Source organism: Aptenodytes patagonicus, chromosome 1 (genome assembly GCF_965638725.1).
Source record: "Aptenodytes patagonicus chromosome 1, bAptPat1.pri.cur, whole genome shotgun sequence".
Lineage (NCBI taxonomy): Eukaryota > Metazoa > Chordata > Aves > Sphenisciformes > Spheniscidae > Aptenodytes > Aptenodytes patagonicus.
The window spans coordinates 220,174,793-220,200,815 of NC_134949.1; the positions used below are offsets into that span (position 1 = coordinate 220,174,793).

General features: G+C 38.0%; 1 protein-coding gene across 21 annotated transcripts in view; it reads right to left on the bottom strand.

Moving 5' to 3' along the window:
* DLG2 (discs large MAGUK scaffold protein 2) overlaps positions 1-26,023 on the bottom strand; it is a 1,063,600-nt gene that overhangs the window by 193,744 nt on the left and 843,833 nt on the right. For all 21 annotated transcript variants that reach the window (XM_076328370.1, XM_076328369.1, XM_076328371.1 and 18 more), the window contains one exon: positions 23,696-23,798. In XM_076328370.1, coding sequence (XP_076184485.1) covers positions 23,696-23,798 — 103 coding nt within the window. The remainder of the gene's footprint in view (positions 1-23,695; positions 23,799-26,023) is intronic.

The window sequence follows — 26,023 nt, forward strand, 5'->3', positions numbered from 1 at the left end:
CACTGTCAGGCTTGATCCTGAAACTGCTGACACAACTTGAATTGAATGGTCTGCAGGAACAGATTATCCTGAGTAGAGACAGAGTATGGGAATAAGGGAATTGGGAGCCATAAACTCTGACTCCCAAATGTAAAAGCAATATTCCTAATTTCCAGTTATCCTCACGGAGTTTTCAAAAAGCCAGTTCTGCGCAATTGACATTTTCTAATAAAAACCACTCCACTGACAAGTTATCAACCAGTTTCTACTTTCTCATTAGAAGTAATAATAAAAAGGCAAAACAGAACCCTCTTACGGGACTGTGGGGAAAACAAATAAATTAAGAGTAATGGAGAATTTGAACTAGTTAGACATAAGGATAGAGACAATAAACAGAAGCAATACGTCAAAGAAGATATTTGAAAGTATAGCACAAGATTGCTTATTTACACAGAAAATTGTAAAGGATCGCTAGAGAGAAACCAGTTCTTGCTGGTTGCCTCTAGAACAGAGGTCGTGATTGGAAATCAAGAAGTAAAATTATGCATGGATAAAGCACCTTCCATAAAAGTTTTGGTCAGGAAGTCACAAATGGGTTTAAATGACTAAAATGAGTCCCAACACAAGGAGAATAAAATAGAACATTTTAGAAGTAACGATAGGAAGTGTAAAATGGAACCTGAACAGAATTAAAATAAACAAGATGCAGCAGTACATGCCACAGAACAAGCAAATGAATTTAATGTTGAACCAAAGCTTTGAATACCCGGGGTGCAGTTATACCTGAGCAAGACTTCTAAAGGTCACTGCAGTTCTCTGATGTGTCTCTTATCTGGGCCGTGCTCAGAACTGGACCAAAGATGTTTCAGATCAAATTCTTGGCATTTCTGCCATTTTCTTTGGATTCCACTCTCAATTAGACAGAGGAAAACCAAGCCTAAATTAATAATACTGAATTAACAGCAGCTTTATCTCAAGGAAGAGCAGAGAAAACCTGTAGTATTTATTAAAGAACTCAGATGACTTATTCCCGAGGGCAAAATCCTCCAGATTTAAATAACAAAAGATAGGCTTAACCCAATAAAATAAGCACTATACTAAAGACATACTATAAATCCATCCTTTTACAAATCAGTATAAAATCAGGATACAATATAAAAGAGAAGGAAATGAAAACTGGAGAAGGAAGAGGAAGAAAATAAAGACAAGACCAGCCACATGGCATCTAGAAGCAAAGTTCTTATATCATGTGATATTGATCTCATCTTGATAAGCAGTAATAAATTGCTTTTCAAAGTAATCTGCAAGCTAATAGTGATAGAAAAAAAATTGAGTTTATATATTGAATGTCAATTCAGGTATGCTCTGACATTTAAATTGTTTTATAAAATTATTAAACCAAAGCTGCTAGAAATATTCACTTACAAACAAGTAAACATCTGCTGTAGCATCCACAACCCAAACATTAGCAAATGTTGGTAAAAGCATGAGAAACAGACAGTGAATTAGTCAGCTTCTTGTCAATAAGTAAAATGATTATACTGTACCCTTTGCTTACTTTGGCTAAAAGGAATCATACTGGGAAAATTAACTGGATTTTGTAAAGCACCATGGTTTGAAAAAGATCAAAGTGTTCTTTAGAAGAAAGTTATTTTTTAGGTCATGATTTTGTGATTGCTTCTTAAATGTGAAGCACTCTAAGAAGCAATTGTTTTAAAAGAACAATAGGTCAGCGACTGAACAGAAACTCGAAAATAGCAAAAACAAATTAGTGACAGAGGGGGACATAAAGAAAACAGAGACCAAAAGAAATGGATGCGAGAGAAAAATAACCACAGAAGACAGCTTTTTGTCCAAGTTGTTTTTGTTTCCATGAGGTAAATATTCATTTAAATCTCAAGTTCAGAACTGGAATCATAAACGATGCTATTATTCTGTTATTAGAAAAAGAGTATAGCCAGAGCAAGTCATACAAACTCAACTAAAGAGTCCAACTGTCACCACTAAGATGATTCGTGCAAGTCCATGTCTATGGCAGAGGGTTCTATGGCTATATATACCCTAGATACTGGGCCAGGGACTATTTTCTGGCTTTTAGACCAGCCGATGCATGTCTGTAAGGCTAAAATAGTTTGGCTGTGCTTAAAATGCTGAATGGCAATGCCATGTGGTTTGAGCTAATGCCTAAACCGTGGCCAACATTTGTTTGCAAAGGTATCTCTTTGTCCAAGCCAAAAACTGTACTGGGAACCATGATATCAGTTTAAGACTTGATATAGCCCTATGTACTTTATTAGTATGGATGTAGTTAGGACTGTAGTCATACAGAATTACATCTATACAGTGCTAATGGCAAAAAATTACTAAAATTTACCTGGATATTCTGAAAACTGCCACAGAGAAAATGCATTTTTATTGCTCAAGGCATATAAGGGACTGAATTTATTAGAGGCCTCACTCTCAAATTTACAATTGCGTCTTACTGCAACACGACAAGAAAGTGCTTTGCTTGCCACAACTGCATTGAAGCAATCAAGGTGTTACGGCAACCAAGCATTGGAGCTCCTGCGCGTGGTCATGTAGAGGTTGATCTTGCAAGGAGCTGAGAGCCTGTTGGCATATGGCCTGTCAGCCTGAGCACTTAAATTCGGGACTTAAACTCATGACTGATCCTCTCTAGGAAATCCCTCTGGCCATCAATGGGTCAAAGCTTTGCTTAAGAAATGTAGTTCTGGGTAGGGGTCTAGAAGCAGCCGTTGGCATAATTAAGCACAGATCTGCAGCTAACAAAAGCCACTCCATTTATACTGTCCTCCCTAGGAGATAGATTAATTAGACTCAAAAAAGACTCTTTTCTGGAGTGTTAAAAACAGTAAAAAAGATCCTCGTTTAATGCTAATTATATTAATTGACAAAATGACATACATATTGTCTTGCTCTGTCTCTACTTTGTCGTAATTAATGCTGATTTCAAAACAACTTGCTTTTTCTTTGATCATATATGTTAGTTTAAAAATTCACACAAGCACACACATTTATGTAGTTATGTGTACACACACACAGAGTTATTGGAAGTTCTGCAAGAGGAAAGAAAAGCGTGACTGCAGATGCCGTTCACTGTCTCAGACATTCCTTGCAACAAAGAGAGAAAAAAAATATTTTTAAAGTTAGCTAACAAGTTCCTCTAAGTTCCTCTCTAAAGCGTAATGTGATGTTTGTCAGATCCATGAGGCCATTCAGAGGCACAAGCTGTGGATGGCTTTGCGAAGGCTGGCCATTGTCACAGTCCTCCTATACGGGCTATGATATACTGGTCGCACTTGTGGAAAAAATAAAAAGACACCAACTCCTTCTGGCCAAAAGACTCTACTGTAATGTTGTGAAATCGAATGATCTAATGACAAAGTAATGAACTGTGTTCTTTAACAAAAGAGTTCTCATAAGACCCAGAGGATTCAGTGCTTACAATGCAGATCTGTAACCATTTTTCGGAGATGGTGGTTTATTCTTCCTACTTAGCTTATTCCTACAGCATAAAGCGAGATGCATGCTGGAGACGGGACGTACAGCGGGGTAGCCTTTTTGCCCTAACCAGTGCAATAAAGTAATTAAATCCCAATAACCAAATCTGACTGGTTCGGAGAAACTTATTCAGAAATCTGAGTAATATTAAGAAAATCCATACTTTGGTTGACACATATGCCCATCATTATGGATGAAGTTACACAATCTCCCAGCATGTCAGATTGAATTATTATCTTTTCAGCAGCATTTTTCAGTTGTCAAAACAACCCGTAGAAAAGGTTTTCCTTTTGCTAAGCTTCTAAACCAATTTCTCTGGAGTCACTGAAAATTTCTGTCCATCTCTTCTGAGTTTCATCTCGGTTAAATGTCTCGGCTAGTCAGGCTAAAATTTGAAGGGAAAAATATAAAGGGGTATAATCTGAAACACGCTCAAGCTGAAAATCTTTGCGCTTTGGAGTAGTAAAACCAAGAAGATCATCAAGGAAAATGAGCCTGCTGGTGAAACTGAACGATTCAGAATAAAATAATTTACTTCATTGTTTTCAAACAAAACCTAAATGAAATAATTTTTATCTCTGTATTTTTCTTTTTCTTGTTCTTGTATTCATGAACACATCATATTTTTTCATTTGCTTTTCATTACCATCCTATTGTTAGAAGCTGCATTTTAATTATTTGGACAAATTAATTGAAATATTGTACAAATAACAGATAAAGCAATTTTCTACACAGCTTTTGTATAAATACTTTGAGATATGGGAAGTAATAATTTTGTATTTTCTTATCTGGCTCCTGTTGATTGCTAATGCTGTAGGCTTTGCAATTATATAATACGATAAGTAAAAATACCAGTTTTGAACTTTACTCTGTATTGATTATTGTGCATTAAAAATTCACAGTCAGGAGAGAAATAAGTGTGAATGCATTTAACATGCTATAAATAATTTTAGATTATTTAATAGGAAAAGCTAGATTTAATTTCACTTATTAAAAGCCTAAACAATAATTAAATATTAGGTATTAATATTGTTTATTTATTTATTTATTGCAATTTTATCTTCATATTTGAAAGAACCTTCCTGTGACCAAAAGCATGACAAGCCATCAATCACAACAGCACTATCAAGAGATCCTTGCAGTCTCACGGCATATCTCCAAACTGCAGCTTGCAGAAGTGCTCTGTACGTCAGCTCTCTACAATGATGAGATGCAAGGTTGGAGTTAATGCCAACAGTGACACTGAAACAGGGTTATATCAGGTTAACGTAACTCATGTACACATTTGTTGACTCATTTTAAATTTGTTCTCTTCACTGTTATGGTTTAGTGGGCCTGGTGGTGTTGGGTTGACGGTTGGACTCGGTGATCTTAGAGGTCTTTTCCAACCTCAATGATTCTATGATTCTATGATTATGAAATCCAAATATGAGCCATGACTGTAAAATGTTTATGTGCTGCAATGAAAACCTTTACAATTTTGATTTGAAAGATCCAATGTTTTCCTGGCATAAAAAGAAATTGCATCAAAGAGTTTATAGGAAAAAGCCAGTAAAAAGCAGACAGAGAGACAGGGGATCAGAACTGGGAGAGAGCTATGTGTGTGTGCCCCCGCGTGTCTCACATTTAGTCACGTAACCCTTCTCGCGTGCCCTGTGGGCACTGTGCAAGACTGTCATTGACTCGGAGAAGTTTACTTGGCAATGTTTTTCATACACACTTTCACAATGTCACATTTTGTCACATTTGTCACCGTATGACATTTCTGCGGCCTTGAAATCCTCTGCCGCCCTACGGCCTCGACAAAAGCAACCGCATCCCTCTGGACCATTGCACAAGAATAGCACCAGTGTGCGGGTGGTCGGCCCGAGGTCCCCTCTGCACCCCTCTCCCTGGTGCACCAGACCTCTATCCCAACACTAATAATTACTACAATTAGGGCTCTAGACAGTCCTCTGGATACTTCATGCAGTATCTGGAGGACCCCCCTACTTCTGCCTGGCCCATGACGTTGGGTGTCTGGTATCGACCTGTCACACATTCAGACAGGTCCCTCATACTTTCTTTCAGGGATCCCCTAGCACTTAGAAGGAACAATTTGGGAATATCCGTACACTATTTTCACTGTTCTTCAAATCTTTATCCTTTAACTATTCTACTTGCAGGAAAACCTGATGTAGTTGGGCTCCCACCCTGCCACGCTGGCCAATTTTACCTCACTGCTTCCTTTGGATACTTGGCTGTCTTCACCTATTTAGTGTTTTTTGTGAGCTGTCAGGGACACACAGACCGTTTATACTCTGGTTTTACAATGCCTTACTGCTGTCTTTAAGTGGGCCTTTTAGGGACTATAGCAGTACAAATACTACATGCTAAATTCAATAAAACACTGTCCCATAAATAAGAGCTACACAAGCCCCAGCAACCTTTATCACAGACATGAAGAAGCAAATCTCCCCAGTCAGTAAGAATACAAAGAATACTCTAGAAATTTATCTCACTATTTAATATCTAAATTTCTTACACAAAAAGCAATTGAGGACTTCTTGAATAGCATTGTATAATAATTCCCAGACAAAAACTGCATTAAGATAGAATTACAATTGAACATACATCTCAATAATTTAAGGTAAAACACATTACAGGGATATATATTTAGCCCCAAGCAAGATTTACAAACCTAGGAAGTTTACAGATCTGGTTATAGTGAAAAGAAAACCAAGGGTGTTTAAGAATTGGAAATGTGAAAACGGCTGCCTCAGAACAGTGAAATATGATGGCCACTATGAAAAAGGAGGCAGCATGCCTTTGGCATCAGACCTATTGAAAACATTGTTTCCATTTTCTGAAGAGGAAATTTCTTTGTGGAATTCTTTGAAGGAAAATATTATATGGCAACCTCTATTGAAGAAGGCACTCAAAAAGTCTGACTTCAAGTATTGAATAATTTAAAAGACTTATTAATAAAACTGTTATATAAGTACATTTACTTATGAATTCTCAAAAAATTTTTTATAAAGTAAGTTATGTCACTTTGAATAATACATTGCAGTCTTGATATACAAATGAAGTGAAATCCCAGCTTTTGGCATTAAAACTCAACTCACTATAGAACCATTAGTTGTGCTTCCAGACTTTGTTCATTTCTGCCTGGAAAACACACGGATTGTACTATCGTGTAAGCTAAGGGACTTAGGACCCCAAGTCACATCAAATAAAAAGACTTAGGGGTCCTATATCTTCCTGAAGTCGTGGAGGGATTTTTGAAAATTACACACAAATAACTGAATGCATGAATGTAATTAAAACCCTTAAAATAATGAATTATTCTTGTACTTAATGCAGGATTCCTGTCCTCAAAATACATTGCTAACCATGGTGCTCGCAACCATTACTTATGCCCAAACACAAAATCAGCTCACTCATGGTAGTGCATACTAAAGCTTGAATAATAGCCTGGTTCTCCAGCAGATCTCAAAGTACTTTACAAATAAAAATGGACCGATATGACAATTGTTGGACATGCACAGCTTCCACTGAAGTCACAAAATGTATCTCAGGATTAAGCCATAGTCAAAGAGCCTGGTTTTGCACATTACTCACTAAAACTCCCCCTGGCTTCAAGACCCAGTGAAGTCAGCAGGGGTGCTTTGGTGAATGGGAAGTGCTGAACAGGGCTCTCATGAAATTTCACAACGTTCTTATTATCATGCTCCATTACTCCTTGCTACGTCACACCTCATTTTACAAACAACACCATATAAAGGACCAAAGTGGTCTGCAATACCATAACAGTAGAAGAACCTAGAGGAAAAAGGTAAAAAAACCCCCAAAACCTTGATAAGCAATGCAAATGTAAGTGGTAGAGTTAAGAAGAACCCACGATGCCTGGTTGTCAATCTTATGCTTTAACCACGAGGTCAAGAAGCCCTCTTCTGCTGGCATTGCCACAACAGACCATGAACTGAGAGTGAAAATCTGTGGGGAAACAAGGAAAATATGAGAAAGCACCTCCGGGCTTGGAAAAAACCCCTCACAGAACTCTTCTTTCTGATAATCACATTGCAAGATTGGGGACCAGTGTCTTATACACAAAGCCAGTTCGAGACTCCTTTGAAATACAGGAAAAAGTGATCCTTTCTGCCCCAGGAATGAAAGGCCAGGCCACTTCTGCAATGAAAAGGAGGGGGACAGAGAGAAGGGGCAGAGCTGGGATGGAGAGGAAAGGGAGAGCCTCAGAGAGCCAGGCTCGCCCCTCCTGCCAGCGAGGCAAGGGACACTCTGATCCCTCCTGCAAAGCTGGAGGCAGCTGTCTGCATGGCTTTCCAAGGCCCTGGCACAGGCAAAACAGGCAGAGGGGTTATTTTGCAACCCTTTCCTTCTGCAGCCCTAGCCTACTGCCTGTTCTTTCTATGCTTTAACCCCGCCTCGTTTACATAGCCCAGTATAAATTTGTTATTCATGTTAGTGCTTAGCTAGGGCTAACTTTACAAGTGGTTATGCTATTATTTTCCCTGGAAATAGGTATAGAAAATTGAACACTGCATTCTTTCCTATGCAGAGTTTGAAATCTAGGCTATTAAACAATCTAAATCCTATTTTCGTTCTGAATAAATTTACCTACCTTTTTATTTTTTAACACTATCCACCACTTTCTTGGTGCTAGCCATTAATTATTTGGGAGTTTTATAGCTTCCTTTGAGCTCATATTTGGTTTTCCAGCTGTTGTATTTTTAATTTCACAGACAGAATTTTAATACATTGCCTACTGCAGCCATAAATCACTTAATGTTTTAGAAAGCAGATTGCTCAGTAATTGCCATTTTATTCACTGTACTGCTGCAAGCAATTTAAATATGATTGAGTTTTCAAACTTAGAGACAATGTAAAGAGACTTAGGAGAGAATGCAGTAGAAGTGTAAACAGCAATCAGCAGTCATTGTTTTCACTTGCGTTAGAATTAATGTTTAAAAAAAAAAGTACTAGGACAACTTTATGAACCGCTTGTGACTCAATGGCTGCTGTTAAGGTCTCAGTATCAACTGCTCATCTCACCTCATTGTCTTCCAGATCTAGAAATGCTAAAGGAGACAATATGCCCTCCCTTGGCTGTGGTAAGAGGAGCTGAGAAACATGTTGTGGTATTTGTCAGTCACTCTTGGCTAAGCCAGAAATGCATTGAGAGATTTCAAAGGCAAAAGCCCTCCTAAGTAGAAGACCAGGGATTCCTGGTAGACTGTGACAGAAGACCTCCCTGAGTGACAATGCAACAGTCTTCTTTAATTTCTTCACAGAAGTTAAAACTCTAAGAGCCAGATCAATTACACTATTGGTAAATGTTGACTTTTCTAGTAGATGTTTTTTATTAGTCTCTTACCATAAGACCCATCTGAACAGACGGCATAGTATCACATCTGGACCTTTATTCACACAGAAGAGAAATATCAACCATATCACTCTGTTACTGCTTTTGGACACAGATTTGGACAGCCTAAATCTTCCCTGTGCCTAGCCTTTCCTATTGGGTGCCTTGGCATCTTCAAAGAGATAATATTAAACATAATGACAATATTTGGCGTATTGGTAGGCATATTGGCAGCACATCGGCTTTAAGCCATCTGAATCTGGGCTTCTAGCATAACATCCCAGGGCAGTGAATGTTATACGACTTTCAGTGCAGAAAGGTGCTACCAGCACTTTTCACTCTGAGAAGGACTTAGTAACATCAACAAAGCCACTACCTTTATTCCTCTTGTTTACATGGAAGGGAGTATATATACTATATAAATAAATATATCAATTGTTTGTTTTATCTATAAATGACAACTTTTTTTTACCTTACAGTCAAGCCTAACACTTGTAATATTGTTTACCTTCTCAGCACCCTCAGATTTTCCCATGCCTCTCTAGATACCTACGGACTTATTTTGAAACATCACAGAAAGATCTCCAACAGGGGCATGTCGGGAAATGAAATGCAACTTAAATAGCATAAGCTCAACTTGTTTCATGATGGCAGCAATCTGTACCCCTTTTTCAGAAGAGCAAGTTTACCAGAACTGGTTTCTCTCCCTTACTCCTCCTAAAATGTTTATATTTTTGGCCCTCAACTGAAAATATTCTCATTTGGAAAACAGTTATGTTGCACTCCTACACTTCTACTCTACTCTCAAGGCCAAGAAATAAGGCACCTTATGAGCTCCTGTCTAGGGGGTATCCTGGGAGAAGTGACCACAATCCAAGGAGCAGAAAGTGTGGAGATGAGGTACCAAACTGTATAAATCATAAGATACCACAAAAGCACTTTCAAATGGACATAATTTGTACTTTTTCTGAATTCCTGCAATTTTGAAGTGAGATGTTTCATTTGGCAGATGAAAATTTCCATGGAAACCAGCTGGGTTTGTGAAAAAGTCCATTTAGTAAAACTCCATAAATTTCCATTATGAAAGGATTTAAACAGATGACTGCACTTCCAATTGCTTTGAAAACAGCTTGGAGGTGAAGCCCAGGCTCCAGCCAGGCCTGCCCCTATCCGCACGCTGGACTGCAGTTCCTTTAGCCCAGAACCCACGATGCAGTCACTTTGCTTCATTCCTGCTACTTTAAACTCATTTCATATAGTCACTTATAAAACATAATTGATGCAATTTTATCTCTTTTAATTGAAATAAAATATTTATGGGGAATGCACAAACAAGACAGAATAAGGCAGTTGCTGAGCTCAGGATACTCAGCATTTTCCTTTGCAGCAGTTATTTCCATCATGTTGCAGATGCTTCTCTAGTTGGGTTATTATATGACAATGCTAAATGTATAAAGTTTGTGAGTAAGGACAGTAATTTATGAATTCTTTATACCAATGCAGGTTGACTCCTAACATTGAAACTTACAGTTTCGGTACAATAATTAGCACTTATATTGCTCTCTATATTTTCAAAACACAATTATTGGCTAATCCCTAATACACTTTTGTGATCCTTAAGGGTGGCTGTGCTGGTTAACCAAATAATCAGAAGAGAGTTATGCAAAGTCGAGGAGAGAGTCAGCACCCACTGACTGTCAGAACTCCAGTGTTCTCTCTCCCAACACCGTCACCTGTTCGTTACACTTTGCTTTTGAATTTTTGTAACCACAGACTGCATAATTTTACATTTTTGCTGAATCCAACCCAAAAATGATAAGAATGCAAACTCTCTTCTGGTAGTAAATACTGAGATAGGCTTACAAACAGCTGGGAATGATTACTAGCAACCCATCATAAAGAAAATACTTACCTTACACTGAGTGGTCTTCCTTTATAAAGGGGCTGAACTTCTAAGATAGATGCAAATTTCAGAGCATCTAGCAGAGATGCAGGGCATATAATTGCAGGAAAAAGTAATGCAGCTATATTACTTTTGGGACACAAGGTAGACTATATGTGTGTTACCCTCCAAGCCATGTAGGCAGATCACCCTTATTCAGACCTAGCTTATATAATTTATATCAGAGGCTGCTCAAATGGTTCAGGTGGTGGGGATCTCCACACAAAATTTTGCACGAACACACACATACACGTGTAACACAATGGAGGTTTAAAAGAACAATATTGAAAAGTATTATGTGCGCGCACACACACGCACACACAAAGCCTTACAGCCACCACTGGAGCGGCCAGCTACACAACAAATTCTCAGCCCTCACTTCACAAATGAAATCACAGAAAAGTCGGAGTATCAGGTTCTCGCCACTCTCTCTTCTGTCACTCTTTTGCACTCAGTGCTCATTGCCACATGCCTGTCTCCGCAAGCCTGGGGACAGCCAGCAAAATCCCCACTGACGGCTATTTGCAGGCCCATTTTCATATAATCTTTCTTTGTGTCTGTGCCCAGACTGGTGCAAAAGCAGACTAAAAAAATCATTTCTTGGCAATCAGTCTCAGTCATCTGCTCCGCATGCTCCCACACGTGCTGTCCACACTTGACACAAGAGGGAAGGAAGACTCAGGCATGGCACTGCAAATGCATGACGACTCTGTGATGTGCTTAAGTGCTATATACATATACATGGAAACTTGTTACATGTGACTATTAACACAAAATGACAAAGAAAGATTTTAGCAAGTTTTATAAAGTTCTGGTGGGGGTGGACCCCACTACCCACAAAGCAAGGCCTGCCCTGATCTGTATTGTGTGGTTTATCACCCCATAAAGTTACCCTGAAATGCTGAGCAGCGAGATTCGCAAGAGTAGCTGATGAGTTTGACAACATCGGTTTTGGGGGCCCAATGTAGACAAACATAAGGATCCACATTTACTGGGGGGAAAACCCTCAAACAAAAAAACCCTACTCTGAGTCTCTCCAGGAAAAAGAAAAATTCTCGTCTATGAGTCATATACATTAAACTGAAGCTAAAGTAACTTGACTGACTCTTAACAAGTTTGTTACAAATTTCTTTGTGTATTTAGGCACCAAACAGCACTGAAGCAACAATCAAACTCAACATTTACAAATGTTGCTCAAAGTTTGCAAAATCTGAATTTTCTGCAGAATTCTGAGCTGTTATGTGTAAACCATTTAAAAGCAAATATGAAATATGTTAACTGCTAAAAATAATAATTATTACTTGGGTTAGTCTTACATGTCTCCCTTGCAAACTGCAAAGGGAATTAGAAAGTCACTAGAAAGTACTTCAAGACGTCTAATAAACTTTCCAGAACAGGTGGCTAATGCCAGACTTTTAAGTCCATGTTTAAGCTACAAAATACGATTAAACTGAATTTTATGAGAAGTGATCATTCACATAATTCAGCAGTGCCACAGATCAGGATATTTCTATTTTGGAGCTTAACTTTGGGCACCTGACTTAGAAAATATTAACTATAATATCTTTGAAACCATCTTCAACCACGAAACCAGCAGAAATAATTACTTATGCTCAATAGATACTAGAGCTTCTAAAAGAAGATAGATTCTCAGGTTAAAATAAATAGAAATTTTTACTTTATAGACAAATGATGTTATATCTTTAAAGGCTTCTTCACACTGAACTATGGTTAATATTTAATTAAAAAAAATATATTCCATTTACTTCAGCTTTCACTTCAAGTCTCTAATGTAGCCATTATATGGTAACCCATACAGGTGAGAGAGGCTTAAATCAAAGATACTATGTATCTTCAGTGCATTCATCTATCATGTAAAAGGTTTTCTTACTCAAAATCAGTGTTAAGCAGAGGGGTTTTTTTTGAAGCTGAGATGACATATGACATTCTTTCAATGATTCTGCAGTTAATTAAGTATTTTCAATGATTCTGTAGTTAAGTATTGAGATTGACAATGAAGTCTAAATCTGATTCTTATTTCTCTTGTCAGCTGCCAGGTTAACAGCCATGAAAAAGAAAGTCATGAAAGAAAGAATGACGTAGATCAAGACCATAGAAAAAGGGGAAGTTATTATAGAAGCAGCTCAGGTAATAAAGATTTTCAGAGGCTTTGAACCGACTTGCTGAAAAATAGTTTTGTCTCGGGCACAGCTTAGTGTGTGATCTGATACTCCATAGCTTCTTACTTATCCTTCACACACACTTACAATCTAAGCATGTGTGGCATATGACAGCTGTGAAGAAATCTATTGCAGGCATCCCATGCAGCTCTTAAAATCTGGCCCCGTGGATCCCAGATTCCAGTTTCCAATGGCTGCCTGTGTGTATGTGCGTGGGCGTGCATAAAAGTCTACTCAATAGCACTTCTGTTTTTCCTAATAATGACATGACCACCTATCCATTAAGTGCGCCCCAAATCAGTATTTATGCTTCCACGAAATATCCCTTATGTTGCCACTCTCAGCAAGCAGAGACTGGATTTAGGAACTCACACAGAGCTGGGTAACTGTTTACTGTTATAAGTGAAAACCTTTAAAAAGCTGTGCATGCAAGTGCAGTGCTCAGGAACAGCTGACAGTAAATCTTCCCTTTACCTCTTTGTCCCCCTCTATTTAGACAGTGCATGCTTTGTTTTTTATTTCTCACACTCTGCCGTCATTCTCACCCATAGGTAATAAATTCAAATCAACCAATCAATTTACCTAAAATTCAAGTTACAAGTAAACAATTATCTTTAAATCTCCAGTCTTGCCTTGAAACTCTTAAATTTGTTATTTTTCTACTGGAATCACAACTTTAACTTGCCTGTAATTTTTCCCATTTTTTTCTCCCTCCATCAAAATAATGATTGTATCAACTTGTCTCAGGAATTATTCCTGAGAGGAAGTATTGTCTAGTGACTAAAACGAAGGCATAGGGCTCAAAGAATTTATTTCTGGTTTCATTAGCCGTTCACCTGGTGAGCTGGGGAAAGCAATTTCATCTGTCTGCGTAGCACTTTACTAGTAGGTACTTCCCGGGGACACCAGAAGAGGTTAATTCATCTGGCCTTAGCTTCATCCATCCGGCCTGTTAGTCATGGAAGTTCCCTCTATAACCAGTGAGAAGAGACTCGTCTCATCCAAAAAGGCTGAACGAGCTCAGAGAGGCTTACATCTCTCCACTGACAGACCTTGGGCAACCAGCTTAGCCAATGGCCCCATTTAATAAAAAAAAATATTACTTTTAAGTTTGTGTTTGCCTAGTTCTGTGATATAATTAAAAGAAAATCCCTGTATGTGTCAAGAACTATAAACTTTAAAAATACAAATTATGAAAGACTCTCCCTAGCACTCACATTGACCTCACTGTGAATTTTGTGATGACAGCAGCCGCAGCACTGGGCCAAGAAAATCCCCAATATGCTGTCGCCTCCTGTGATATTTAGCAATGCTACCGTAACGGCTGTCACTTTATGTCGGACTTGCTGTCTTTCCTCAGCGTGAGAGATCTCCAGAAGTAGGCTGTAATCCCCACATCCTTTGGGAAACCTTCATCCTTTCACATGATGGATCTCGATTCTCTCCTATAGTTGCTCCTTTGCCCTTGCTGATGTTTTGCAAGCGGAGAAAATGACACCAGAAATTCTCTCTACAATTTGTCGCTTTCTAACTAAACACTGAAGCAAATGCACCCTGAACTTACAGGATAGATCTGAAAGCCACACTTCTTTCTTTTTTTGCCTTTTAATAGTTTCAAGAGCAGTTTTCTAGGAAACCCCAGGAGAACATACTTTTAATTTCAAACCAAAACATTTTGCTTGCTCAGCATTTTAACATAACATAAATTAACATAAATTACTGCTGAGAAAGCTTAAATTTGTAGTATTCGTATTCTCTGGAGACATAAGCTGAACACACAGGGATTGTACAGAACCTGTATTTGAGTACTAGTTTAAGCACATGAGCGTCCATAATATTGACTATATTGTGGAATTTCATCCAGTTTAGGGACTGTTTTGTATTTTCAGTCACATCTCTACATGAAGTAATTCACCTGAAGGCAGAGAAAACCAGGTTTCTAGTGAGTTTCTGAACTCTATTAAAATAAAACATGTTAAACTGTTCGGATAAAAAATATTTTTGTGAAGTCTTCAGCATCTTTAATAGCCCAGTCACCCAGGACCAGTTTCAAGAAGTTACCATAATAGCCTCTAAACCTGAAGTTGTATAAGGTATCATGAAGACTAGGAAAAGCAGTAGCAATGAAACAGGACAGACTTACACAAACTGTATGTAAAGATGGAAAAAAAAGTGACACTGAAGGTAACTAAAAAGCAACACAACAAAGAAACAAACTGTATCTTTGCAAAGCGCAAATATCAATAAGAAAGAAAAGAGAACACCTTTTAAAGTGAATAGCTGGAAGTAAATATGAGCTTCTGAAGTCATATGACGTATGAAATGATGCCACTATGAAAGAATTAAAACAGCAAGAATTGTTGGTAAAATTTATTGCTTAAAAAGTAAAAAAGAAAGTAAGCACAAAACGTGTTTAGCATAGAATACATTTTTTTTCAGATGAAAAGCACAATTAGGAATTGAAAAAAGAAAGAGAGTGAGAGAAGAAAGAAACACTGAACTGGGTTCAGCAATAATTTCAAGATTTATCCTCAATCTGGTTCCAAAGCGAATTATCCCTGGGCTCCCCTCTGCTAACTCAGCAGCATACTCCCAACTGCAGCTCCCCGTTCCTTCCACTACGGTGAGACTCAAACACATGGTTGTGAATGTTCCTCTATCGCCAGAGATATAAAACCCAGTTACTAATTAAAAAGAGAACTATTCCTGTAGTGTCACTGCAGTTACAAAATTGTTATTCCTATTACTGCCGAGAAACTACTAGGAGGCCAGTACACAAATCCATACATATCTTTCCCCTTGTTCGAAGGTCTTGTTTTCTGAAAAAGCTGTCATGTAAGGGCAAAACCACAGGTGAAAAGGATTTCAGTTTAGTGAACTCTAAAACAGGGAAGGCAAGCGGGAAGAATTTGTAGTGCATACTTAACAGTTAAATTAGCAGCTGCCTGCATAACAGCTGTTGCAAAAAGAAAATGAACTCGATTTGTATTCCCAATGAGACTTATTAATGATTACCTTAACAAAAAAGTAAAAGGAGGAAATTATTAAGCTTTAATTAATAAATTGCCAAAGAAATGCAATTAATAATCTCCAGCATGAGGATTTAACAGATACACTTTTTTCTGTGTATATATAAATATAATTAAGCAGAGAAGGCTGTATACGAACAACAAAAAACTAAACAGGACCGGCACTATAACTGAAGCTCGAAGAAAGAATTACAGAAAAAAACCCCACATAACTTCATGTTATCACATTTAAAATGAAAACAAGAAAAGACAGGTTTTAAAAGGAAACAATGTTTTTCCTGCACAGTTTCCTACAGTTGACATTGATAACTTTACGGAAGAATATACTATTTAAGGAAATTTAAAGCCTGTTGATAGAAACAAGAGCTAAATATGACTGAATTACAAAATAAGTACTTAAACTGAAACATTTATGAAAATGGGAATTGAGAAAACTCAGGAGTCTGTAAGGAAACAGCAAATACAGTCTAACAGACTGGGATGACTACATTAAACACAAAAGGATCTGCACAAAAACATTGAGAAAATATATCAAAGCCTTAACTTGTTTCATGCATAGTGAGTGCTGGCTGTTTTAGACAAAGCAAAAAAGATTAGAATTCTGCTTTTCATAAAATATTCAATGTTGGACGAGTTACACTGTGTAACTCTACTGGGAATATGATCTGTAAATTTAACAGAGGAATTAAAATACAACTTTTTGTGTCTTAGGAGAATCCTACAAAGGCTTGACTTTAAAAGAACATTTGTAATCCCTGGTGCTTCTTCAGCTGTGGCATCTGAAGAGCCCCAGAAATATCTGTCCACGCTGGGGCAATGCCCATGTACACAGGCAGAGTCACTTAGGGACTAGAGTTAATCTGCAGTAGAGTGGAAGCCGTGGGGAGGACAGCTCAGGCAAGCAGAAAGGAAATGCTGTGATAAGAGAAGATAATTTGAAAGTGGATCAGGAGATTTTTAAACTGTCCTTTTCATTTTAAACATGGTTTGGGCTTTTTTTTTACTTGAGGTAAAGATAGTGTGAAGCTTGCAATGAAATTATAAAGTTGAAGGCTTTGCTCCAACAATGTAAAAATAAAAGCAATATATTCTACATAGTATGTAGCAACTAGAGGCACAGAAGCTATACCTAAGGTAAGGATCTTACACAGCCAGACAAGTGGGGTACTACCTTGGCAACTGCTGCATTTGTCCTAAGGGTACCAAAGTCATATTTACTAGATCAAAAGAAAGGAAAACAGCAAATACCGATCTTGACATCTAACCATGTACCTTAACTGCTGGATTAGTTTAAGTGCCAGAGTTTTAGTTTTGAGCACACAAGTATCATTTGGTATGATTTGGTACATTACATGAAGTTGTGTATTGCAGCCACATCGTAGTGTTAAACATCTTAATTTATACAGAAATCTCTGCAACAAAGAAGCAATTTGTTGCTTAGTGAACTCCTGCACTTCCATTGAAGCAAGACGTGTTAAAAATTATTAGAAGAAGGAGAACCAGTTTTGACAGCATCATCTGCAATCTGGCTAACCTCTCTTCAGTGGGCACTTCATGGACAAGCAAGGGAGGCATAGGCCTGACATTTAATCAGCTAGAGAAAACAATTTACTATTCTGTAACTTAGTAAAAAAACTTTATCACTAAATAAGGAAACAGTAGAGTTGGAGATGCCACTGTAAAAAGAGGTAAAAAAAAAGAGAAAAGAAAAAAAAGCAGCCTTTGATATTGCTATCTGAATGAGACTGCAGTCCTTGCCTCCTACATAGGAGAACTTTGGTGCATTATCAACTAGTATCAATAAATTAGGATCTGAAATAAAAACTTCTCTGGTTTTGGAACAATGCATCTTCTCTGGTGGTATTAAGTAAAAAAAAAAGGCTCTAATACAAGGAAAAAAAATATACTACCATAATGTCAAGCTTTCTCATTTATATTTCTCCTTCCTTCTCAATTTTCCTAACTCAAAAAAATGCACCGAACTTCTCAATGAAATTCACTCACTGAAGGCAAGGCAATCTATGAAACATACCTCTGAACTGTTTTTGCTTTTATTAATCTTTACAGAGGTGATATTTTCCAGCTGAGGACAAGGAGAGGATTTTTCATCCCCCTCTGGTCAGTAGGACAGTATTCAGTGCAAGTATCACTATGTGCTTGTCCTGTTCTTTCTTCTCTCCCTAAGCTGTTGGCCGCTGTTGGAAACCGGATCCTCAGCAAATGGGCCTTTGGTCAGATCCAGCTTGCCCATTCCAAGATTATGTTATATTCTTTAATAGACGTGCATGAAATATAACCTTAATATCTTGCATACTTTGGCAATTGGATACAGTGGCTTCCAGATGAAAGGCAACTGCTGTAACGCAACTTCATCCAAGCAATTAGGCTACATTGATTTTCAACAGCTGGGAAAAGGGCCTTTAACATGAGTATTCACATTTCAAAGTATGGAAGTGACCTAGACAAAGATGAATAAATACATTTATTTGTTCTTCCCATATATTTTGTATCTACCTTATTCCCGCAGCATCTGGAAAGGTTAAACATCTGAATCGGGAATATATGTGACTGTTGTACCAAAACAGGAGACAAGTGTTTGTGTTTTGAGGCAGGAACAGGGAATGAAATGGGAGAAAGAGCTAAAAAGTATCCATGACTGTTCAGGGAGAGACCTGTAAAAGTGATCCCTGGATTTTTACTCTGATATTTTAAAAAGAGCAGATCTCATGCATTAGTAGGTCAGACGAATGTGTAAGACAAGGAGTACACTTTTATAAAAGCTGCTGCTGCCTATGAAAGTTAGGTCTGTTACAACGCCCTATGTGAGCCTCCCAGATTCAGGAACAAAAGAACTAAAAAGTGAATTTAGTACCATTGCTGCCATGAGATGCTTATAACTGTAGGTGCAGCTCTCCGATCATTTCCTTAGCTAATGTCTGCAGAGACAGACACCACCTACCACAGTATCCCTCCGTCTGATACTCTGACGGAAACTCAGCTACTGGCCACTCAACAGGCGCAGAGTACGGAGTCGCCGAGCAAGCAGCTAACAGCTTCTTCAAAAGGTGATAAAGCAGAAATTGTCTCGCTGTAGCAATTTTTGACCTCTTCATTGTCAGCTGGTCTAATCAAACTGTAATCAATGAATGTTTTCCCTATGTGCAAGCTGTTAAGAAAGCAAGTTGATTGGCTCCCTTGAAAGATTTAAAGCACATGAAACTTCTGAGTGGTTTAACAGTTTTCCAGGGGCTGTTGTGAGGGAATAGCTGCAGAGACACTGCAATGCAGCACAATGCAGCTCGCAGACCACTGACACCGAGTATTTTGCAAAAATCTTAGGGCTAAGTTCTACCCCTTCGCACTGCCGCAGGGGGAAGGAACATGAGCATTTGAGGCTCAAACGTGCAATAAAGCTTTTTAGCAGCTTCATTAGGAGTCCAGTATTCTGTCTACCCCCACTCTCAAGCTCTGTCTTTCAGGACAAATTGTCACTATTTCAACTAAAGTTCACCTTCCTTTGAAAATGTATTTCAGGTTCACTGACAAACCTTTTTCTTAACTCCTTCCATACTGGCCTGTAATTTACAACTGTTGCCAGTAAAATCAAAATACGTCCTGCATAAAAACCGTTTCCCTACGTGGTATATATTTCCCATTTTAATTGCTAATTAATTGTTTAATAAGGACACACTTTTCCACCCTAAGATTATTTTCCAGGCTCAGGTTTTTATTTTGCAGATGAGAAGGGCCTGCTCACTAGGTCCATATTTGTACAATGTTTTAAAAGAGACCTGAGAGTTGCTAAGCTGGGAGGAGAGTTAAAATACTTCCAAGAATATTAAAAATTGGAGAGCAAAGTTGAGTATAAATGATCGGTTCCTCTTCTAATTTTGTTCTAACTAGGTTTTGGTCCTTAAATTCTCTTTAATTTCATTTCACCATGCACAGAAGATGTGAGCAGCACATGAATACAAACAGTCATCTTTCTGAAGCCTGCAGGATGGCTAGTGTACTTTGAATACATGCATAAACCTCCACGTGAACTACAGCCACAATGACTGTTAGAGATCACGATGTTTAACATTACTTGACCTCTATTTACACAATACATGTGTACAAAAGATACAGTACACAGGTTATTTTCAGTTTTTAAAATAAAAGTAAGGAATGACTCAAAAAGCCCAGAGTTATGGCCGCTGTTCCTAAAGCTATAAACATACGCTCTCACTGTTGACCTCTGACTTTTTAACCACTGTGATTCACTTTCCTCTTGCTCCTAATAATATTTCCATGTTTTTGTTCACAGAATTTGCATTTCTGTTTGGACTTTCATACCTCTTTTTTTCTCTTCTGTTTCTCAGAGAGACGAGGGAAATAAAGATGGTGAGTGTACATGAGGAAAACAGGGACTGAATAGCAGAAGAGCTGAGGAGTTGTTCTCCATTCTTCATACTATCCCTTGTATTTCCATTCAGCTCCTTCTCATGAAGTCACTGCTTGTGTCTTCCATTTTCCCTTTGTTTACTGTATCTGTGCCCTTTTACAGAATTTGCTCCTATTTCCAAGACCACTTTCATCTGGGACAGGGACAGGCAGGGTGGTTCAAAGTACCATCGCCGACCACAAGTCTGACAGCATTCAGAAAATTTTGTGATGCTATTCTATTTTATCTGAGCTTGTCTCTGCATTTGTTTATTCCAGACAGGATGAGAAAACGAAGTGCCATAATATCAAGAGGAAAAGCTATTCAAGTTGATGGCAAGCACTAGATGTTTTTGCAGGAGTTGCCATTCTCATGAGATTTGCTGCCAAGTCGATACACATAAATGTGAGGGGAGTTCATATGAGGCTTAGATGAACTTTTGACTGTTTGAAACAAGGAAACGGAAAATTTAAACTTTGAAAGCTGTTTCTATAGCAGTCACCTCATTTTCTTCCTACAGCAAAGTATATTATTTGTTTTTGGAGACACTATATTATTGCCAAGATAAGTGTGTTGTAAGCTTTCCTCTACTGCATAAAAACTAAGTTATCGGAATGTAAGTTTTTCTACTAACAATTTTAATTGCTAATCATCAGCTGGCTTATAGTATTGACTGGTACTCATATCATCATCACTTAATACCTGAAATATCGATAGCTAAAGGTTTCATTGAATTTTTGCAACAACATCTAAAGGCTTACTAAGCTGGAAAAAATAAAAAAAGGGTATTGGTTAACATTTGCAGTGGCCAATCTTGGATCTCCCGAAAAAACCCGAAATTGTTGGAATAACTCAGAGCTTCCAGTATGAAAATGGAAAAATCAAGCTACAAGCCTACTTTGCTTGTGTTCTTTACTAGTTTTGGAAGCATTTTAAAGTGAGGAGACCCTGGAGAAAGCACAGCTGTACTGTTTTAAGACTGTATTTTTTGACTATGTTCCAATATATGCATCAAGATAGATATGGTAAATAAGAGATCAGGTATAAATTACATAGAAAGGACAAAAAGAGTTGTGCAGGATCTTTAGAATAAAATAAATATTTATGTTGATATAGAGTTTGTTTGTCTTTCTGTGTGACCTATAAATCCTTAAATAATTCTCTGTGAAGGTTATTTAAACAACTGTTTTAAACCTGTTTCATCTTTCTTTGCTATTAGGGAAATTTTAAAGAAAGAAATACTTAATTTCATATCTATGTTTACACAGTTCGCATTAACCAGCATCTCAAATTAAAATGAAATACTTCAGCCACAAGACAACACATGCTGGACAATTACTGAATGCTCTCACTACCTTAAAAAATTCTGTCTTTTCCTATAAAAAGGCTAACTTTGGGCCCTGTTCTTCACCAGCTCCACTCTCTTCAGTGTGTTTTGAACAATCTGGGTGAAACGGAAAACTGGCTGTGCTTCACTGGCAACAAGTCACACAGTCGGGACTAGTCTGCCCTCAACAGGGGTTTTGGTGAATGGAGCAGCATTGTCAGGAAAATAGACTAAATATACAATATAATACTTCATGGATTTTATCAGCATCATTTGAATTGCATGTTCACCAAAACTGAATTTGACATATTACAGAGCTGGTAAAATATAGGGGAAAAGTATGTCAACTAAAAGTTCAAATATAATAGGAAAAATCTGTCAAGTGATGTATTTTTCTGTGTATTAACAATGGCATAGAACAACTGAAATGCCAGTGATTGCTACAAGTACTCAGACACCATGGTGATAATTGCAGTATAAAATCACCAGACAGCAAACAAGACTGCCAGAACTAATGGGAACATGGTTTTATTCAGAATCCAGTGTGGATAGCTCTCTGTAATGGAATTGCTTTTCAATACTTTTTCTTTGAAATAACTCATTATTGCTTATGCATTTTTATATTAATATGTTCCATTTATTTAACTAAAGATAGACACTTGCAATTTCATTTGCTTTCATCTGCCCATTTCTTAGTATGGCCTAATTTATTCTGCTTGGTGACTCAAGTGCAGATAAACCGATAAATGGATGCATCATACCAGATCTGAAGCACAATTGTGAGTTTGACTGAAATACCAGCTGTTTTTCTCTTTGTGTGCTATCATCAGGATCCAGAGAAACAGAAGAGAGTATCATGCTGCATAAACTCTGGTGGTACCAATTAATCTCCCCAGTGCCTCTGAAAAAACTGACTGGCTGAACCTGTTCTGTTTCGCCTGAGCCTTACACGTGTCCTAGGCTGGGCACAATCCGGCAGAATCAACAACCTGTGTTGACAGGTCATAGCAGGACTTGTGAATTTAGCTAGAACTGTTTACTGAAACCTGATAAAATGGTGCCAGCAAGTCTTCACAGACACCTGTAGTTGCTGAATTCACCTGGAAAGAGTTTCAAAGTAACAACTACTGCGGAGGAAAACCATCTTTAGTTCCTATCAGAAAGTAATATTCCTTTCGTGAATTCCTTGAGAGTCTCAGATAGTCGTATCAGGAAAAAACGCAGCTCATGGACAATGAGAAGGAGTTCTGCCACTTAACTCTGGACTCACAAAATCAATCAACGCTTACTTCTTCCCACTGAAATTAGCTTAAGCTAAATATTAGACACTGAAAGCAGGATGAGAGACATCCCACCCTAAATGTCTTATATTTTGCTGAATTTCCTGTTGATGCTTTTATTTAGAAAGCTGTCATTTTCTCTAGTAAGTGCTTGTTATCTGGGGCTAATTGCCCTGGAGGTACAAGGACACTGTCATCCAAAAGGAATAATGGGAAGCTCTATGCATTTGGCAGGAAGCATTTATCTTTGTTTAATTCTGATCTGACTGTCCGAAGCAACTTGAGATCTTCCTGGCATTTCTAGTCATTCTTAACTTATCTTTTGCACTGTCTCCAGAAGGAGAATAGAAAAGAACGTAAAATAAGCAATAATGACAATAAAATCATTAACTAAGTGTTGATTACTGTCTTATTATATGCACAATTAAAGATAGTTCTTATAGTTGCATAAAATACTTCTAAAAGCAAAGTCTGTGACAAAAATACAGCCATTTCCTTGGGATAGAATTGCTACTTGTATTTTCATTCCAGATGACTTCTAATGATAGCTGGGAAAAGCACTATCTACGGCAGCCTCATCCTGTTAAATGGGTGGCTTTAAAGCACTTATCTTTTACCATATGTCTTTAAGTTTATTATTTTGCTTACCCTCCGGCTGGTATTGTGCTATGATTGTTACCGTCTGCCCTGCTCCTTTTAGCGCAGCTGCAGCCTGCTCGTGGGTAGCACCTCGAAGATCAATACCGTTCACCTACAGAAGGAATGCAAACATCAACAGGTCTGAGTAGTTTAACACTAGACAGAAAGACAGAGGTGGGTTTTTTTTTAAATATCTGATGGGTGTAAAGGTCAGGTTGCCCGGATGCAAAAGTTAAAGTACAAAATCAAAAAGGCTGAGAGGATGTTACCCATGACTGGCCGTGAGGATCTGCACTAATACTGCACACCATAGTTTATGTACGCTTATCCAGGCGTATTCTCTGACCACTGCTTTTTTGGGGTTTCCTGCTCTACTGAGTCTACATTTTCGGTAATTTCATCAATCAATTTCATTTAATATATAAGGTTCAAAAGATAAATTTTCTGCAGTGCTTGAAGGTCACTGTAGAATACTGCAGGCAAGGAAACTGCTCCTTCAGCCAGGCTCTGCAAGCCCAGTCTGTAGCATCAGGGGAACCTGGAGATATACAGAGCATCTCTAACAAAAACTGCTGGTTGGAGAACTTCCAGAGGAGAAATCCCACCTACCATTTTCTTTTCGTGCAACCCCTCCTCCCATTCCCTAGAATAATCCATTTCTGATTGCTCAAGAAAATAAAAGAAAAAACAAAGGAAATAAAAGGCAGGGGGAGGAGAGAGAACAATGCCATAGATTTCACAGGCAAACAGGCCAAAACACAAGCCCCAAATTCTCAGCAATAGCAACTTTTTTGTGTTTATTTTTATGAAGTACTATCACAAGATGGCTAAGCACATATTGAAAATATGGATTTTATAAATCTGATTCCATAGAACGTTACAAATAACAGCTATTGAATCTGTTATGAATGCATTTATTTTGATCAGTTACATTTAGAAACTGGCCCATCTTAACTTGCTGTCTTTCACCAAATCTTAGAGAATGTGATGTTTTGGGAACACCTTTAATTATTATTCATCATAGAATCATAGAATCATAGAACAGTTTGGGTTGGAAGGGACCTCTAAAGGTCATCTAGTCCAACCCGCCGTGCCGTGGGCAGGGACATCTTCAACTAGAGCAGGTTGCTCAGAGCCCCGTCCAACCTGACCTGGAATGTTTCCAGGGATGGGGCATCCACCACCTCTCTGGGCAACCTGTGCCAGTGTCTCACCACTCTCAGCGTAAAAAATTTCTTCCTTATTTGCATGACAAAATCTAGTCTTTAGTGGAATGTGAACAGCATTTAGATTATTATTCTTAGAAAAACTAAAAACTAATGATAGCAATAATATAAAACCCAGAAGATCCCAGAGTTTCTGATCCAGAAGACTGCATTATGCTGTAGAACTGTTGACTGTACACAGAAACATAATTATCTAGCTGAGGTTTCAGATTTCTGAAAATATGATTGCATAAGAATCAAAGTTTTCCCAGTTCAACGGGTCTAAATTAACATCTTTCCTCAATTAAGGTTTTTTTTCACTTTATAACAGGGAAGGAAAAAACACTTTTTTTCCTAAACAACTCATCCTTTCTTCCCTCAAAAACTTTTTAAGCTACTCAATTTGATGATCGTTTAATATTTCTCCCCGTCTTATTCACAAAAATCAGCTCTCCCCATTTCTAAAAAAAAATTAGTCTGAATTTCAACTGTCTATATTACTTTATTATCATTCAAAACTATAGAAGATCTAGAATTTTGGAGAAGCGTGATTTGGTGCAATCTTTCCATGTTATACTAAAATAATTACACACTGGCTTATCTTTAGATTGAGGAAGTCAACAAGAAAATGTGGAACTAGCATACCAGAAGGATATAACCTATTTCAATCTTACCTTACTCATATCCCCATGCACACAAGACCTATTATATAATCACAATTACGATGTGAAAGAGGAAATTAATGATGTTACCTTACAGAAAAATAACTGTGGTTTTTCAGCTAATTTGTCCATATGTGCATTCTGCTGTGGAGAGTACGAACACCATTACCGTGCTGGTAATGCTTGCTTGATCTATGCATGTATCTTAGAGCCCTTGGGGCAGCACATGAAGGGCCTACGAGGCAGCATAGTACTGAACCACCACCATGTTGTGTGACTTTGCAAGGAGAGGCATCTCAGCGGACAGGAGGGAGGATGACCGGTAGAATACGTACAGGGGCAAAACATTTTAAGGAGCACTAAAGTAGCTTCTACAAGATAGAGACCTTGTAGTAGAAGTGCAGGCTGGAAGACTACCATACCTAAAGAAACATTCAAAGCAAGTGTCTGTGCCAGAACATAATGATTTG